The 18,568-nt window shown below is 46.9% G+C and overlaps 2 protein-coding genes across 6 annotated transcripts in view; one reads left to right on the top strand and one right to left on the bottom strand.

The window, feature by feature from the left end:
* TOM1L2 (target of myb1 like 2 membrane trafficking protein) overlaps nt 1–1,516 on the bottom strand; it is a 57,541-nt gene extending 56,025 nt beyond the window's left edge. For 2 of the 3 annotated variants that reach the window (XM_065031321.1, XM_065031322.1), the window contains exon 1: nt 1,403–1,512. In XM_065031321.1, the coding sequence (XP_064887393.1) occupies nt 1,403–1,454 (52 nt within the window). In that variant the 5' untranslated portion in view covers nt 1,455–1,512. Of the gene's footprint in view, nt 1–1,402 lie in introns of all 3 variants that reach the window. The other variant, XM_065031323.1, reaches the window with a different exon arrangement.
* A 342-nt stretch (nt 1,517–1,858) lies between these two features.
* On the top strand, nt 1,859–18,137 carry DRC3 (dynein regulatory complex subunit 3). Of its 3 annotated transcripts, none has more exons than XM_021290464.2 (13): nt 1,859–1,970; nt 3,189–3,317; nt 4,748–4,864; nt 6,332–6,498; nt 7,103–7,249; nt 8,327–8,446; nt 9,341–9,453; nt 10,741–10,915; nt 13,561–13,692; nt 14,924–14,994; nt 15,443–15,566; nt 17,547–17,678; nt 17,840–18,137. In XM_021290464.2, exons 2-13 carry the CDS (start codon nt 3,206–3,208, stop codon nt 17,951–17,953), a joined length of 1,524 nt encoding a protein of 507 aa, XP_021146139.1. In that variant the 5' UTR covers nt 1,859–1,970; nt 3,189–3,205; the 3' UTR covers nt 17,954–18,137. The 3 variants fall into 3 exon arrangements, with proteins under 3 accessions (XP_021146139.1, XP_064887370.1, XP_005504611.1); XM_065031298.1 differs by having other exon boundaries at nt 9,341–9,456; nt 10,744–10,915; nt 14,924–14,995; nt 15,444–15,566; XM_005504554.3 differs by having other exon boundaries at nt 3,189–3,362.
* Nucleotides 18,138–18,568: the final 431 nt, after the last annotated feature.

Raw genomic sequence — 18,568 nt, 5'->3', positions numbered from 1 at the left:
GGGGCCTTTTAGCTCTACATGGGGGCGTCTCTGCATGTGTGAGCGAGGCAACTACGATAAAAAAACTTGTGGGTTTTGAGGCCATGACCTGTGACTCTGCAAGATTTTCCACTTCAATTTCCAAAGACAAGTCTTCCATCACGCCATAAATTAAGGCAAAACAGCTATAGATCAGACATAGGTATATATTATACTATATATAACCCCTAAATAAGGCATTGGAATAACTGTTGCTTATGAAACAAATCAAGGAACCTATGAGCATGGTTTTACTGGAGACGGATGGTAGCACAAGTGCATTCAACCGAATATCGCGTTGTCCTCTGGGACCATGTGCCACGGTCCCCGCGCTGCAGGAACCTGAGCCAGACTGTTGGTCGATCCCACTGCAACGTGACAGCTCCTGTATTTCTTCAGGGCTCAAGAGAAGCAAGCGGGAGGCAATGACAGCCCACCCAACCACAGGAAAGGCAGCAAACTCTGAAGAAGTGGCATCCAGGCTTTCTCCTGTGGCCCTGGCAACCCAGACCAAAACCACACTTGCCACAGCTGAGAGTGAGGGAGGGAGCAGACACAGCAACCCTGGAAGGGCTTGTGAAAGCATACTCAGAACAACCTGCCTAATGTCACTGAAGCATTAGCAAAACCACAATTCAAGCTCTGGGCTAAAAACTGAGCACATGCTTGTAACTCTAAACCACATCACCCTCCCTGCATACACACAGGTCCAGGGAGGTTTCAACACTTTGGGAAAAGGCAGCTGAACAACAGGGCTGCTCTGTAACGAGGCGCTCACATGCGGGAAGAGGAGCTGGGGGACACGACCACTTCCCTTCATCCATCAACCACTTTGATGTGGAGTCGCTCCTTCCTCATGGCAAACAGCCTGAAGCCACCACTGACCCCACAGTCCCTGCTGCCCACAGAGCCCCCCATGGCCCCACTGACCCCACAGTCCCTGCTGCCCACGGAGCCCTCCATGGCCCCACTGACCCCACAGTCCCTGCTGCCCACAGAGCCCCCCATGGCCCCACTGACCCCACAGTCCCTGCTGCCCACAGAGCCCCCCATGGCCCCACTGACCCCACAGTCCCTGCTGCCCACAGAGCCCTCCATGGCCCAACTGACCCCACAGCCGCCACCAAGGCCCACAGCACCCACCAACCCCTCCCACCCCCAGAGCCCCTCCCACTTCTCCAGAGCCTCCCACCAAGGCCCAGAGACACCTCACGGCCTCCAGAGCCCCCACTGTTCCCCAGAGATCCCCACAACCCCACGCTAACCCCCACAGCCTCTCTGCCACCCCCTAAGCTTCCCTCGGCCTGCAGCCTCCCACACCCTCCAGAAGCCCCTCTGGCTCTCAGAACCCCCGGAGTCCCCCGCAGCCCCCCGGCCGCCTTACCGAGGCTCTGCCCCACCGGGGTGCTGAACGGGTTCCCCAGCAGAAACTCCATCTTGGGATGACAACAAACAGCGGCCCGGCGGCCCCCCCCTCCCCCACCCCGCCCTGATTGGCACCCAAGCACACCAACCGCAGCTCGTTCTGCCAAGCGTGGCCCGCCTCCTTGCATTCGATTGGGCGGCGGCTGGAAGCCCGGTGGAGTCATAGGTTAAAGAGCGTGTCAATCACTGTCAAGAGAGGGGTCCGCCCCCGAGATAGTCCCGCCCTTTCCACGCCCTCCAGTTGATTGACAGCAGGGGCACAACTACTAGCATTGTCCATTGGGCAATAGCCAAACCATTCTCTAATACTATTGGACAAAAGCAACATCAATCATACGAGCCTCCTTCCACCCCGAAGGCGCAGTACCGGCGCTGATTGGCTGACACGGATTTCTCGCGCTCTGATTAGCAACAAGCCTCCTCACCCACTCTCTGACCATTGGCGGCTGAGCGTGTCACGTGGTCAACCTTAGCAACGCACCTGGGCTTCCTTAGCAACCGGGCCGGGTACCGGGGCCGAGGCGCAGGTGGGGGCCGGGCCGGGAACTGGGGGCGCGGAGCGGGCCTGGAGCCTTGGGGACCCGGAGCCTGAGGGGTCGGGCGGCTGAGGTTTGGGCCTGGAGAAGGCGGCAGCCCACCCGGTTCAGAGCCACCCTGACAGGCAGAGCCAGGGTCCCCATCCCGGGCCGTGCAGGGATGTCTGTGAGACCGACATTGACTAAAGATCCGCTGGACAAACACATGTAAAATGTAAAGTCTGGCAGGTCAAGGATGAATAAACCCAGAGCCTGCTAGTCCTCGGCCTGTACTGAGCACAGCCATAAAGAGGTTTGGTTTGTTAATTAAAAGCCACGATGACGCAAGAGCTCTCTAAACCCAGATGTTTATCGTGCATGTCCTCCCATGCAAAAAAATCAGCAGAACTTCTTCCATAATTATAGACATCTTATGCAAGCAAAAGTGTGAAGATTTAAGCCCTTCATACTGATTCATTAACTGTGCAGAGTTCTAGAAAGATAAGTAGTCTCATTGCCTCCAGGGTGACATCAAGGACTGACAGAATTGTCTGTTTCCCAAAGCAAAGGTGTTTGTGTTCAGCATTAAATATTGACTAAACAAGACAGCCTTTACTGTGGGTCTCTGCTAGGCACTTTCTTCAGAAAATAACTGTTATTGTTTATAAATATTCCTCCTTCCTCAAATTTGTAATCACCTTTATTATGATGTTGGTGTTTAACATTTAGTGAACTGCTGTTGTTAATTTTCCTATGCTCTAAATGCATGCCTCTTACTCTATAAATCCAACTTGCCCATAATGAGAAAGTTACCTTTTAAAACCAGATTAAATGGCACACAGAGCCTCAAATGTGCCCTCTTCATGAAGATGGGTTTCATGAGATGGACCATTGCTGTTTGTAGGTGCTGCACAGGGCCTACTTTCCTGATCTATTTATCTGGCCAAATTCTGGTATTCTTCATGGAAAACACTCAAACGTGGTGGGAAGTTTTCATGTGATTGTGCCCGGCTGTTTTACAGGGCTTGTGCTATAAGGCTGACCTTTGAGTCCCATCAGTGACGTTGTGATAAAAGTCAAGTCCGTGTTTGACATCACCTGTGAAGTGTTAGATCTTCTTAAGGCTCATTTGTGCTTTTAATTCCTTGGAATTGTCATGCCTGTTCAATTAATGTTGGAAATAGTAGCCAGGCAGTGATATAATTGATTTTTCTTTTCTGTCCTTTTAAGGCTGATACCGTCTAAAAATGAGTCAGTCACACAACAGCGTTGAGCCAAACGTTATTGATGATGAAATGATTCAGAAAGCCATTGAAGAGCAGTACCCAGAGGACATTGGACAGCTTGCCAAAAAAGAAGGTACTGATTTTAAAGATGTGACAGAGCTACAGCTTAGTTTTAGAAGTGAGTATCGGTAGAAATACTTTATTCTTCTTCTTCTTTTGTTAGAAGGCAATAGAATTAAGCATGAAGTGGCTAAGTGGCAATTAAACAATCATGATAAACTTGTATTTGTTGTGTGAAAAGTAACGCCTGGGCTTGCATTTTTAGTCATATCCATATGAAGTAGTTTCATTAGAGGCAGCTGGGTGCTTCTGCTGATCGGTGACTTTAAAGCTGCTTAACTTTATGCTATTATTGTCACTGCTATTCTTATTTAAGATTTATATTGTGGTGACACCTACAGGCCACAGGGCTATTGGGCCCTTCAGTCCGCGGACAAATCAAACCCTGGGCAGGCTCCGCCATCACAGGCAATTATGTGAGAGCTATTTGGTAGATTATGGTGATTACGGCCCAATTCAGTGGCTTCCTCCGGTCATCCATGGAATTATCGCAGCTTGCCTCTTGCTGTCAGACCAGTTGTAAACTTGCATTCAAAAAATGAAAAAGAAGAACATTTGGCTCAATATTTGAGTATTTTTGGGGGGTGTGTAGTTTCATGGGCAAAAATCTGCTTTTGATTAGTCATTGTGTGCTCCAAGAAAATAATGTGTGTATTGGTTGAGTTCCTTAGAAAAACTCCCTGTTACCTGATCCTGCATGTATTTGTTTGCAAATGTAAAATATAGAACTGTGTGAATATTTTGTGCATTCAATTCCTTGCTTTACACCGCACTTGCTCAACAACAATAGCGGCAAAGCAGCTAACAAAATCTTCTGGGAAGCCATTGTGGGGGCAAAAGAGAATCAGGAGTGAGAATGTTGTGTATTTTCTGTCACCTTGGTCCTAATGTTTTTCTGTAGTGCCTCCTGGCCTGCCCTTGTGATTCTGTTTTTGGAGAAACCTAAGTGCAGGGATATCGATTACTTCGAAACTGCAGCCTTCACGGAAAGAGCAGACCCCAACTTGCTCTCCTGTGATGAGAATCCCAGGAGCAGCTGGGCACCGCCAGCCTGCAAACGCAGGGAGAAGCAGAATCATGTCCCAAACCTCCCTCTTGCAGCTGGAGAGGAAAATGAAGGTCAAGGCCTCCTAGTAGTAGATTCATAAAGCTGCTTTTGACTGCAGGGCCATAGTCAGCGTCCCCTCGGCGACTCGTTGGCATCACTGATGAGCGCTGAGCGCTGGTGCAGGACACTGAGGTTAACTGGGCTGTTTCATTGAAATCTTGTCCAGCCAGTGGAACTCTCTCTAGGGCAGTCAGCACACGCTGTTGTAATCTGCTGAAAATCATTTTGGAGGTAAGACTGGACATGTTTTCCTTGTGCAAGATAGTGTGTCTGCTGAACTGAAAGCTGTCTCCCATGAAAAGCAATTACCTTTAATTTTTTCCCTGTGGCTTTAGATATCTTGCAGATTGATAATCTGTGGCAGTTTGAGAATCTGACTAAACTGCAGCTGGACAACAACATAATTGAGAAGATAGAGGCTCTGGAGTGTCTAGTTCACCTTGTATGGCTGGGTAAGATACAGGCATGTGAGGCCAGACACAATGTGCAAAAAAGCCGGGATGTCACATTCCTCCTCAAACACGGCTGATAGGAGCTTTCCCAGGGAAGGCTGTCAGCTGTCTGTGTTTCCTCATTTGACTGTCAAATGTCAAAATGCCTGAATATCAGAGCTGCAAAACAATCCTTCAAATGTTTAAAAACTGGTTTTAATACATTTGGTGCGGCAGGAACAGGAAGCTGAGATTTCAAGGTTGTTTCCGGGGTTTGTACTTGGAGATGAAAACACCTGTGTGATTTAGAAGCCTGTATTCTGTTTTTGAAGCTAACGCAGGCATTTTGGAGGCTAGAACCCACAATCTTTACCTCTATATGCTTAATGGCAGGGCTTGTCATCATTGTCCCGAGAACTGCCCATCCTTGTGGTCTTATGTGACTACTTACAACTCAAAACTCAGGCTGTGATAGCAGTGTTGCACAGTGGTGTGGGTCTTGATTCTGGGCAAACTGGTGAGCTTGCTGCTACAGATCCGTGGCTTAGAGCATTCTCTGGGAACTGCAGCCACACTGCTGGTTGGTAGCGTAAATATATCCTCAGCCTTTGAAAACAGCGCTTCGGTTCAAAAGCACATCTTGAAACGTCTAATGGGTTCTTCCTCCCAGTTGTCTGCCCTGTTCCGCTGCACAGATGACTAATGCACTTGCAAATCAACAGCTGATCACCACAATGCAAGCAGAGTGTTTAGAAGCTCACTCATGGGTTTCATTTGCCCAAAGGCCGCGGTGGTTCAGCAGCTGCTTCACGAGTGTGTTGGCTGAGGCTGGGGTGGTGCAGACAGCTGGTAACCTCACCAACCGTCTTTGGACTCCTAAATCACTTGGTACTGGCCTGAGGGCAAATGCTGCCCTCAGTCATGATGAATGTAGGTGTTAGGATAGATGTTCCGGCAGGATAAGAGAAAATATCAACACGTGAAAAAGTGAGTATTTGCTGTTGCATAGCTCTGCTGACAACTGGGTGACTGTGAGTGTGGGACTGGTAGGTGTTGGTCCTATGGGAATGACCATGGCAGTGAGCACTGGTGTGGCAGGCAAAAGCCTGGAAGAAACAAAGCAGGGAGTAGCAAATTTGTCACAGAAACACCCCCCTTTTTAGAATATTTTCCCCACTTATTTTCTTGTATTTTGGATTTCCACATAAAGTAGAAATCACTTTCAGGTTGTGTATGTGGACTCAGCATTGAATGACATCAACTGCTCCTCTCATTTAAAAGTTGCCTGGGCAGTTGCAAGGAGGAGATGTCTGCATCGCTTCCTGAACCAGATTTAATGCTGAGCCTTTCCTGTGGGACACTGAACACTCCTGTACATAAATCCCTAAATCAAGAACCAAGCTAAATGCAAGGTCTGAATCAGAGCATTCTACTAGAAATAATATAATTTCTGCTTGTAAAACATTTGATTTCTAAACTCTTCCCCAGACTTGTCCTTCAACAATATCGAAGTAATTGAGGGCCTGGATACCCTTGTCAAACTGCAGGACCTCAGTCTCTACAATAACAGAATATCTAAAATCGAGCACATGGACACGCTGCAAGAGCTGCAGATTTTCTCCATAGGAAAGAATAACCTGACCACTCTGGAAGATGTGAGTGCTCCCTGTCTTTGCAAATGTTCCCTGTCAAAGGACCAAATATTCTAAACCTGACTTTTTCACCGTGTCTGAGCCCCTCCTTAGAGGAGAAAATTATTCTTAGGATTCCTCTTCCCCTGCAGTCTGAGTTATGGTTTTGGTAAGCTATCCCAGCGTTAAGTGCTTACTCCAGCTATTTCTCTTTTAGACTATTGACTCACGCAGGCCTGGCTCTGTTACTGATATAGCCACGGCAAAATTCCTGATGGTTCCCATGAAAGCTGGAAAAGGAATAAGTAGCTACATCTGAGAAAAGGAGGGAGTGCAGACTAGGGTTTATTTGGGGTTCTTTTGAAGGTGGTGTATCAATCTTCAGACCTGTGATTTGTCCATGCCAGCTAAAGGCCTTCTCTCTACACCCATCATTTATGTATTTGCAATGCAAATTTAAGTATTTCCTTTCCCAAAACCATAAGAAACTCCTAATTTAATGTTGCCTGCATTTGGCAGCAGAGCAGGATATGTGTTGCAACGTAATTGTAATAAGAGCGATGAATTTCTAAAGGCTGCGTGTTTCCCTGGCACTGGGAAGTGCAGCATCTCTTTCCCCTTGGCACAGGTGATCTATCTCAGGAGGTTTAAAAACTTACGGACACTGAATCTCACGGGGAACCCTCTCTGCGACGATGAGCGGTATATGCTGTTTGTTGTTGCTTATCTTCCAAACCTAATGTACTTGGACTTCAAGCTCGTGAGCGACAGCACGGTAAGGATTTCTGCATTCCCTCCTTGTGAAATCAGGCAACAGCATCTTACAGATCATTTGTTTTGTTGGTTTGCCAGCAATATTGTCACATTCAGGGCTGGTTCCCTGCAGAAATTAGGCTTACAGAAACACACAGTGTTTGTTCTGCCTCCGCCTAACAGCTGTGAACCTGTAGGCCAAATTCTATCAAATCTGACAGAGAGGTGTCAGAGGCACGATGTCTTCACAGATTTTGTGCAAATCAGCAGCTGCGTGTGGGAGAGGGTTTAATGTTGCCACGGAGTGGCTGCAGTGTGAGTACCAGCCTCAGAGATCCGAAAATCCTGGGGGAGATCAGTCTTGAGACATGGATTTGGGGGAAAGGAGTCTTGGTGGTCCTGCTGCTCACTGAGCAGCTTGTTTCGGTAGCGGACTGACAGACTGTCAGCCTGCGGGCTTAAAGGAACAAAGAAGTGGTTTTTGGGTTGGTTTTTTTTGCTAACCAAATACACGATTAATTCTAAATTTGCTTGGCGCAGAGCAGGAGGTCTAGTTGGAATATACATTACTCCTACCATAGGACTGGAAGGGCTTTCCAGGTCATAGAGCCCAGTCCCTGCTGGTACAGACAGTACATCATAGAATCCGCCTACTTTAATTTGTCAGGCTTCAGTTTCAAGCTAATTAGGTTCTCGCCCCTGCTACTACCTTGTCATCCACTCCTCAGAAGAGTCTTCTCCTCCCTAGCGAATGTATTAAACTTGCTAGCTGGTCAAATCAGAGCTCGAATTCTAGAAGTCAAAACAGAGCCTCCTGCTAAAGAAAAAGAAAAAACAACCCTAAAGATGAGAAAATGGGAAGAGAAAGGTTTTCCGGGTCTGAACCAGCTCAGATGCATTGAATGCAGAGTCAGAGTAATATGCCAACAAAAAATGGGATTAGAAGCTTCACAAGTAGTTTAATAAAAAGCCCACAAAGAAGCAGAACTGCAGATGTCACTCAGGTGCATGTTCTAGAAAGACTGAATGCTTATGCCCAGATTTGTTGAGCGATGATGGGTAATCTAGTAAAAACATTTTATTTCTCTGTATTTCTCAGCGAGAAGCTGCAGTTTTAGAGTATCAAGATCGTACTGATCTGCTGGAAGGTGAGGAGGCCCAGGTCCTGGCTGAGTTGGAGGAAAAACAGGCAAAGCAGCAAGAGCTGGAGTACCACAAGGTGTGTTTTCTTTGGCTGCTTGTGTATTGTCTCAGGAGAAAGAAGCGCAACACATATTGACTTGTCTTTTACCTGCCCGAATATTTAATGAGAGTTAGCATCGACTGTGCTAAAACTTAAGGCTGGGATTAAGCTCTGTGATCTCTGATTCTCATCCTTTGAATGAGAACAGGAACTGCTGTGGAATACATGTGACATGAGGGAACATAATTCTTTTGGCTGAACAATGAAACTATAGATATAGACCCTGCAAAGACAAATAGTAAATCATATCCGAGGATCTTATCAGCCTGATGTGAGATTAAGAAAATTACAGGTCTGAGGGAACTGTTAGCATTTTCACGGCGCAATGACTTTTTTTCTTCCTTCACACCAAGTTAATGCTTTTCATTAGTTTTATGGTTAAACTATTCAGGGCTTTCAGAGATCACTGTAGTCCCACAAACAGACTGAAGACATGACCAGGCAGAATGGTGCTTTCCCTTATGGTCTGGCTCTGTGTTCCAGACCTCTAGAAGATCAGACTGGCCGAAGAGCAGGAGGCTGTGACAGGGGTGACACCTGCAGCTCTTCATCTATCCCAAAAGTCCACTGACTCCTTATCTGAACAGCTTAATAGCCTTGCAGTACGTGGTTGTATGTGTGAATGTTCTGTATGAGATTAAACAGTGTTTTCTATCCTTAGGCTAGAGAGTTCTAGCAGCAAAGGCAGGCTGGTTTTCATGCTGGTTGCAGGCTGCTTTCATGCCTTGTTTGGCTTCTCTATTGTGTTGGTATCACTGTGTCTGCACCCGTGTTTCTCTGCTGGTAAAGTGCTTGTAGGAGAGACACATCCTGGCTGGCAGCAGGTTGGCACTCTTTATTTTACTTATATTGCTCTGATTCTCTTCAAAGACAGCCTTTGTTGAGTACCTGAATGGATCATTCCTGTTTGACAATATGTACGAAGACGATACAGAAGCTGCCAAACTGGCTTCCCTCCCCGGAGTGAGTGACCTGCTGCAGAAATATCCTTCCTGGGTTTAGAGTATCTACAGCTAAAACATAATGCCTCGAGTTAAGAAGGAGGTGTATCCGTGGGGATTCTTCACCCATTGCTTTTGTCCAGGGCTGAAAGCTGCATTGATCTAAGATCTGAGACAGTCTGTGCTCAATTTTGGAATGGTACCAAAAAAAAAACCCCACTGCAAGACCATGAGACCACTGACAGCTTTAAGGCTTGATATCTCATGAAATATGAGGGCTAAAAACAAATGGTTTATATTACTGGCAAGCTGGCCAGCCCAGCTTGAAACATCTCATTTGTAAAACCACTCAGTTTTATCACCAACAGGTCATGAGATTCGAACGTTTTAAATTCTCACCATTGTAATTATCATATTCCTTTTCCTTCACTTGAATCAAACACGATTTCGGTAGCCTTCTCTTCTGACCCTTCAAGAATCAAGGCTTTGTACTTTCTTTAAGTCTGGAATCCACTTAAAGTTTAAAATGAGCTATAAGATAAATCTCTGTCAGTTTGACTGTAAGAGTGCAGTTGCTAAAATCATGTTGAAATTGAAGTGGTAGGAAATAGGAACAGACTAATCAGAATGATATGAGTTGCATATCGCTCAGCCTGCCAGAGCTGGCAACGTGAAGTTTTCAGGCCAGCACTTTCTTCTGATCATTGTTCCTACACTGGGGATCAGAAAGCAGACACTTTTTTTTCCCTTTTTTCTTTTCTTATTCAGATTAATCGAGCATTGTCAAGGCCAGTAACTTGACCTTCCTTAAAATTGCATTACACTGTTGGGGAAAAATGCATCACAGCTTAACTACAATAGACTCTAGAAACAATCCCATTGCCAAGATAATAGCAGAAGAAAAATGGACGTTATTTTTGTGATACTACCAAGTCAGTAGTTTATTCTGCGCTCTGGCTATAGGCTCCAGAGCTGTATTTATTAACTACGCAGACATTGTGTTCACACTTGTGAAGACAGATAGGGTTGTATGCTCCATTCCACTGCTGTGCCAGAAAAGAGTCAGGCAGGTATATATATTTCCTTTTTTTTTTCCCCTCAAGGCCACATACATTCTTCACACCCTTAAGGTAACAAAATCCTATACATAAAATGTGACTAAGTGACCCAAGTCCTGCCACAGACAGAATCCTTGGCAGCCTCCTCCCGCCAAGAACCACAAACTTTATGGAAGAGTAGCTTGTAACTCGTGATCCTCAAACTTGCAGAGGTAGAAAGAGCGTCACATGTTGCTCCACTGATCAAGCAAAATACCTTAACTAGTGTCACATACAGGGAGGAGTTTGTCTCGGTTTGTGAGAACCTATTTAACTTCGGCCTGAAAGAGTATGAAAAACGAGAAGCTGAAGTCTCCGAATTCTGTGAATGCCGTAATGAAGCATTAACAGCCAACCAGCAAGAGAGCAGAAAACTAATCCTAGACTTTGAAAATCGGAACAAAATGGTAATGTCGTTATACTTCTGTTGGTTTGATACCTGATTTATCTACACCAGCTTTTCACTGAGAACAAGGGTAGCTCTGTTAAAATTAGAATTACGATTTTGTATTTACACTGTTGTACCAGGAATTGGTACTTGGTCCCTAATGGCAGAATCGCAGAGTGGTTGGGGTTGGTGGGGACCTCTGGAAGGCGCCTGGTCCGAGCGTCCTGCTCCAGCCGGGCCAACAACAGCGGTGGCTGGGACCATGTCCAAGGATGGAGACTGGGCAACATCCCCCAGTGCTCAAACATGGATCTGTACATGGTTTTTACAGTATGAATCTATACCAAGAAACACTGTGTGAAGTAACATAATGTCATTAACTATGACATTACGTTAAAAGGTTTTTAGTACTTTATGTAGGAAAATAATTTGGGGATTGAAGTTTCAACCCTTTGGGCGAACCACAACCAGCTAACACAGACAGCTTTCATCTATACTGGAAATTCAGCGTGGAACAAAATTAACGTAGCCTAGTGTTTGCTTATTGTCCACAAAGGTAAAGGGCCTTTGATGCTTTAAAAAAAGCGGCTAAATGTTGTGGGGTTTTTTTTACTTTTTTTTTTGCCATCCAGGAAAGTTACTAGTCTTTAAGAAAATGGAAATACTCAACCTTTCTTTTAGTTTAAATAATTTTGATGAAGTCAATTTTAAAAATATATAGAGATTTAGCAGATTCGATGCCACTCCCCTTCTCTTTGAGGCCTCCAATAACTCTTCCTTCACTGAAAAAGGGGGAAGAAAAGGAAGGAGACTGCAGGGTATTCAGCTTCTCTTCAAGTAATCTTCTGCTTTGGTTCATTTTGTCAACAGCAGCTCGAAGAATTTTGACCAAAATATTAGATAAAGTTTTTGTAATGTATTTCTAGTCTTTTTAAAGCAGAAACTATATTTTCATTTTCATTCTGCACTACTCCAGCCACCCATTGCAGCTGCTACGGACGTAGCTTCTAGCTGGATCCCTTTCTGCCCATGTATAATAGATGAATCATTATTTTGTTTCCACAGAATAAATAAGGGGGATGCTAAAGGCTGGGAACCCTGTCAGCAGAGCAGGTCCCTGACAGCTGACACCGGCAGAGTCACGAGCGCTGGCTCCCTTTGAAAACCAGGTCACTTTTATTATATTTAGGTGCCTCGTCACACGCTGACAGGCTGCTGAGTCACCCTGCGCCCGGGTCCTCGGACCCTGCTGAGTCATGCTGGCAACCAGGCTCCGTCAGCTCCGGTCCAGACACGGGTTTGCAGCCTCACCAGAAGGTGACAGAGAAACACTGATATCCGTATTCAGTCAACCTGCACTTGAATTCCCAATATATCTTCATTAAAAATAACAATAAAAATAATACTAATTAAAAAAACACAAAGCAAAACCAAAAACCACCCCTGCCAAAAAAATAACCAACCAACCAAACCACAACCAACCCCCCCCAAAAAAAAACCCTCCAAGAAAACATGGCCGAATGCAGATTTTGGCCCTTGGTCTTTGTCCGATGACCTGTGGACACGGTGGTCAGCGTGACAGTTTTCACATAAATACTGGAGGAGTCGGTGTCAAAACCGACACTGTATTTTAACACCGTTTCTCCGTTCATGTAAAATTGCTGCATTTGTTCAGCAGGCACAGAGGTCCGAGCAGACTGAAATCCATAAACCATTTTTAGGGGCTGTTTGTCTCCCTGGAATCCTTCCGTGCAAACTTGGGTAACCTGTAGAATAACTCTCTGGAGTTGGTTAAGATGCAAAGAAGCATTAAAGGCCTTGAACTTGGAAGGTTTTGCTCCCAGAGGCGCAGCTTGGGTGGCTGGGGGGCTTTTTGAGCCTCCTAACTTGTTTACATGAGAAAATACTGTGCTCGCCCCTTCCCCCCTTTTAACACTGCAATTTTGGGGAATCTCATCCATTTTCAGACACAAGTCTTGGCAATGGTTTTCATCAGAATTCCTTACTTTAGCCAGTTCCATTCCTTCTCAGAAGTGGATTAGACATCTTAAAACTTCTATGTTTTTTCCTCCTATTAACATTTGATTGTTAACTTGTTTTGAACAGACTCGAAAATAATACATTGCTCAGCACAAGAGGACTCTTTTTTGGATCCCAGCAATCATAAATCTTGTCTGCTACAAAACTGACGTCAATATTTAATTCCAAAGGGCAATAAATCCTCACTGTAAGAGGAAGGCAGGCAATCATAGGTGTTCCATATTCAGAATACTAAATCCTGACCATATGGAAGTCAGTCAAGATTCTCCTCGACACAACGGGGATCAGGATTTAGCCCTGCATTTCTTTCCACAACGTGATTGTTAATCTCATCTTCATGACCAGCAATGTCAAGAATCTAATTCTTTTTTGCAGTCAGGTGCTGAGTGGTGGATGAGGAAGCGTTTTCACCGACTCCAGCGCATTGCCCGGATCGTTAATGTGGCAGCATCGCTCAGCACTGTTGACTACCCAGTATGGAAATCCAGAGGCTTCCTGAATCATCACATTTTCATTGCAGCTAATCAGCAGCGGGAACTTTTTCTCACCTACGTAACAAGTTAATTAAGTGGCAGTGGAGTGCTGAACACAAACTATAAGTAATTTATGTATCTCTGTGTTTAGACGCTGGATGAGATTCATAATGCCGGTAGTTCGGATATTGCTGAGTCTAAACGAGCCGAGTACAAGGCGGACATCCATCAGCTGTCAGAAGCGCTCATGACCTTGGAAATTCTGATAGCTGACCAGATGGAGGTAAGGGCCACACACGCACCTGTGACACCAGAATGCAGGGGGGTCACTTTTGTGCTGCTGCACCCTTCTGTTTAGCAGCTCACAGCGCCAAGTCAGGCTGATGTTTTGTCTCCATCTTACTCCTTCTCTGCTCAGAGTTGATCTGGGTGAGGTCAGGCCCTGGACGTTGATCCACTGCAACACGTTTCTGTTCCTCAGAGTCCTCTGCATCTGTCTGAGCTGATTTCCCAGACTTTAGAGAGAGGGACTTGAGGTCATCCAGTCATTTTACAGGTCTGCGTACAGGAGTCGTGGCATAGCGTGGGGTACGCATTTGGGATTCTAGAAGTGTAATTCTTTGAAGCTGATCTTTGCTATGAATAAGGTTACACACATTCCTGCTCAGCTTACTGCATTTGCTTGCATAATAGCCGCCTTTCTTCTCCCCAGCCTTTTCCTCAAAAACTAGGGCAGGGATGCTAATGTGCATCTTCATTAAGAAAAAAAAGTAATGTGTTTAAAAATTAGCAGGCAGGAGCTGTGGCCTGTGTGCAAGCAGATGCAGCAGTTCACTTTTGTGAATGTGCATGACAGAAAGCAGCAGCTCATCATGGATTCCTCACTGCATCAGGATTGTGCCTTTTAGTGTTTCCTGAATTAGTTCTTGTGTATCCAGTCACTGACGGAACAAGCAGAAGCGTTTCTCCCTGTGCACCCTTCTGGATTTGAACGGTTTGGGTGGCTGGATGTGAAATGTTCTATCAATTTAAGTGCAACACTTAACAGATTCTCCATCACACATTTTTGAGAGAGGTAATAGGCAGCAGCAATTTTAGTTTCTGAGGACTAAAACAAAAGCTACAGTAAGCCCTGGCATTGGTTATGCTTCCGATAAGAAGCTCTCCATACGTACAAGGAGACTGCAGCGTGGCAGTATATGGGAATACAGCACTCTGAATTACTCAGGTGAGGGTAAAATGGATCAGCTGGTTTGCTCCAGACACTGGGTAAAGGTATCAGTCACTTGGCTTCCCTCCAATAAACTGATTCTGATTTTCTGTCCTTGAATAAGGAAATCTTGCAGCGCCTTCAAAACACTTTAAATGCTCAAAGCAGTTCAGTTTCTAACTGTGCTAATAACAGCAATGAGGCCAAATTATAATCAATTATAGATTCTTCCTAGACTCCATGACTCCCTTTTATGTTTATGCAAATTTTCATTGTAATATTTCCTCTTTTTCTCTCTCTTAAGGAACTGGCAAATGATTTTAAAGGAAACATGGCTGTTGTAGCATCAACATTCATTGAAAACATTAAAGGAATATATCCTTTTGACAGTATGTTGGCCTTGACCTCCCAGTCATGTATATCTTGCCTCTAAATCCAGAAACAAGCCATCAGTGTAGAATTTGATATTTTTTTTTTTAATCAACAGAAAAGATCTGTTCCCAGCTTTGCAGAAACGGTCATTTAAGGTACTCAGCTTCTTTCTGTGGAGACTCTAGAGAACACAAGAAGATCTAAGTTCTCCTGTGCTGAAACTCTGTAGGACTTATGCAGCTTTCTCTCCCTTGGGAATCTTCCTTCCTACTCCACACAGCCATGATACAACCCTGGGAAGCTGCTTAGACTGTTTTCTATGTACATTCTTGCCACAGCAGTCAATGAAATAGCTACCGGTGCATGGACACTCAGTCTCTAGTTACAGGAGACCATTTAATCTCTAAAAGTGAGTGGTGTGCTCAGCTTTTTCCTTAGCCAGCTTCCATACAATGAACCAGTGCCGGGACCTGGAAAACCGTCACCATGAAAAGCTGCTGGAGATCTGCATCACCACACTGGAGAAATCGGTCAAGAATGAGCTTGAGGAGGATTTACCAGATGAAGTTCGTATGGTGAGCACACCAAAATATTCATCTCTGCTGGGGGGCAGCAAGAAGAGGAGGCCACAGCCTCTTCTCAGAAGGGACAGGGTTTCTAGGAGGCTCAGTACACCTAAAGCCACGGGTAAACCTGAGATTAACCTCCTCCTAAAGGGCCCGAGCCACTTGGCTGGACTGCAGTGCTGCCGGACATCTCTGCTGAGGAGGACAGAGAATAAAATGCACTGCAGGTTTCCCTGGGTGCTGCCAGAGCTGGTGGCAGTGGCCCAGGAGAGGTGCTGAGCGAGTCCCCCTGCTGCCTCCAGCACAACCCCTTCCTCTGGCTGATTTCCAGACAGCCAGGCCCAGCAGGCTCTTAGGCAGCATCTTTGCTGCACTTGCAGCTGGTTTTGTTCTGATTCTCCTCGCTCCCACAGGAGAATCAGAACGCTGCTCTGACTCCTTGCACGGGGCTCTGGTTGCCTCAGTGATTTCAAAATCCCCCCCTAGAGCTCCCCAGCCCATGAGCTGATCTGGGGACAGGACATGACATTTCCAGTGGAGCCCTCCACTGAGCCCTCAGTCTTGCTGTGATAGCGAAGGTCCCTGGAGCCTTTCAGAAAGCACAAAGATCGTTGCAGTGCTCCAGTCAGCAATGCTGCTGACCTTTTTGCCTCCTTCATTTAGTGGCTAGATGACTCGAGTTTTGCATTCGCTGTGGTTTTGCTCTGTCCAGCTTATCCCAGCCCCCCTGTTATTCCAGGTAATTGAGAGCTGACAGACACAAAACAGACCCCTCGCCCCCCTGGGAATGCTCCCTGCTTTATGGCCTGTACAGATGGCTGCAGTTCCACACCATCGCTGTGCACCCATTTTGCCTCGCTGCCATCCATTTCCAGGGAGAAGCAATTTGTTCAACAGCTGCACTTGGCTGCAGGAGGAGAGTCATTACGGTTTAGCAAAGCCACCCTCTATTTAGAGCCATGGGGGAAGTCACTGCTTTGATTAGAAGCTGCAACTCTCCAAAAATGAAGATTTACAGCCAGTGCTGCTAGTGCAAGAGACCCTTCCAAGTGCCATTTCCCACTTCCCGCAGCTGCCGGGCCAGGCGTGCTGGATCACACGCAGCTTTGCTCCAACACCAGCTGCCCGCAGGGGTCTGCCATGTGCTGCGAGGCAGCCCTGCCTGCGGCAGAGCACCCGGCAGCCGGCATTTGCTGCCTGCTCCAGCAGGTGAGGCCAAGGGTGCTGCCTCAGTTTCCCACCCCTACAAGGGATAACACGATTACACCATAGCAAGGGCTGGACACATCCTTGTGAAGAGTAAAGCACTGGATTCATCCTGATCACAGAATGGTTTGGGTTGAAGGGACCTTCCCAGCTCCCCCAGTGCCCCCCCTGCCATGAGCAGGGACATCTTCACCAGCTCAGGTTGCTCAGAGCCCCGTCCAGCCTGGCCTGGGATGTCTCCAGGGATGCAGCATCCACCACCTCTCTTGGAACCTGGGCCAGGCAATCACCCCCCTCAGGGGCAACAATTTCTTTCTCATGTCCAACATGAATCTCCCCTCCTTTAGTTTAAAACCATCACCCCTAGTCCTATCACAACAGACCCTGCTAAAAAGTCTGTCCCCATCTTTCTTTTCAGCCCCTTTTAAGTACAGAAAGGCCACAATAGGGTCTCCCCGGAGTTTCTCTTCTCCGACTGAGCACCCCAACTCTCTCAGCCTGTCCTCCCAGCAGAGCTGTTCCAGCCTTGGATCATTCCTGTGGCTCCTCTGGCCCCTCTCCAACAGGTCCATGTGTGTCCTGTGCTGAGGACCCAGAGCTGGACCAGCACTGCAGGGGGGTCTCACCAGAGCAGAGTAGATGATGATGTGGGTTTTGTCCATCTGACTCAGAGGGCTGTTTTTCCCCCTCCAAGCACTGCAGTTATGGTGCTGCTAGTACCGAGCTCTGCTGCTTTTGCTGCGAGCCTGTCCCCTCCTCTCATCCGGTCATGTTACCTCCCAGCTCCTTGTGGACAAAAACACCATTGTCAATGCAGCCAACGTGTCCCATGGTGTCCGCCTGCGGAAGATTGATATGCGAGAGAGCGACATCTTCACCAACACCTACCGCTGGCAGGCCTCTGTGACAGAGAAGGTAAGAGACCCTCACGCTCAGGGGGATGGGACACAGACAGGTTTGGCCCAAGCGGGGGGGCCACTGCTAGGAAAGACGCTCCCTGACTTTTGGAGCACTCTGCGCTACAGCAGGGACCCTGACAAGCCTCTGGATTCACTGCTTGGTTTCAATCTGTTCAGGCTTTCCAAAACGAGGTCGACAGGAACCGTGAGCATGTCAAAGAGATCCTTCAGTACATTGACAGTCTCCAGGAGGAGCTGCATAACATGGAGACCCTGGAGCCGATGGAATAGATCTGCTGTGGGCCGGGCAGCTGCCATAGCTGGGGACACACGGACAGCCCCTAGCAGCACACCCAGCGGGCACGGCCAGCTCTCTCTGCCTCAGCAGCAGTGGACATCTCAGGCTAAAGGCATTCTTCTTCCATCCCACCATAAACTGCAAATAAAAGCTACTTATTGACTCCAGAAGAGCATACGAAGCTCTGTCTCTTCCATCATGTTGGCGTGAAACCTGCGCAGAGCTCAGACCTGGTCACAAGGGGTTATGGATTCAGCTGTGAGCTGATGAAACCAAATCATCGTGGCATATCATGCCTGAAAGCTTCGATAGGAACCTGCGAGCCACAGGCATGCGGCAGCAGCCTGGGAAAGGAGCGTTCTCCATCAAACCACCCCCGAGGTAACAGCGGGTTTCCAGCTCAGCAAGCACAAGGCTGGCGGGGGCTCTGCATGCCTGAGAGCCTTGTCTTCTCACCACCTCGCAAAAAAACCTCAGCTTTCTGCAGCATGAACAGAGCAGCCCCCAGCTAGCAGGAAGCGAAATCAATGGTTCCACGGGAGCTCACACACCGCTGCTCGCAACAGCCAAGCGAGGAGTCATTAATTCCCCTCCTTGCTCGGTGACAG

The sequence above is a fragment of the Columba livia genome, chromosome 15 (assembly GCF_036013475.1).
Source record: "Columba livia isolate bColLiv1 breed racing homer chromosome 15, bColLiv1.pat.W.v2, whole genome shotgun sequence".
Taxonomy (NCBI): Eukaryota; Metazoa; Chordata; class Aves; order Columbiformes; family Columbidae; genus Columba; species Columba livia.
The sequence above is the reverse complement of the archived record's forward strand: the minus strand, read 5'-3'. Positions and strand labels throughout refer to the sequence as shown.

Coding starts and splice junctions, on each gene's coding strand:
- DRC3 (XM_005504554.3), top strand. CDS start 3,206: ATGAGTCAGTCACACAACAGCGTTGAGCCAAACGTTATTGATGATGAA. Junction 9,454..10,740: donor GTGAGTGACCTGCTGCAGAA/ATATCCTTCCTG, acceptor AACTAGTGTCAC/ATACAGGGAGGAGTTTGTCT. Junction 10,916..13,560: donor TTGAAAATCGGAACAAAATG/GTAATGTCGTTA, acceptor CTCTGTGTTTAG/ACGCTGGATGAGATTCATAA.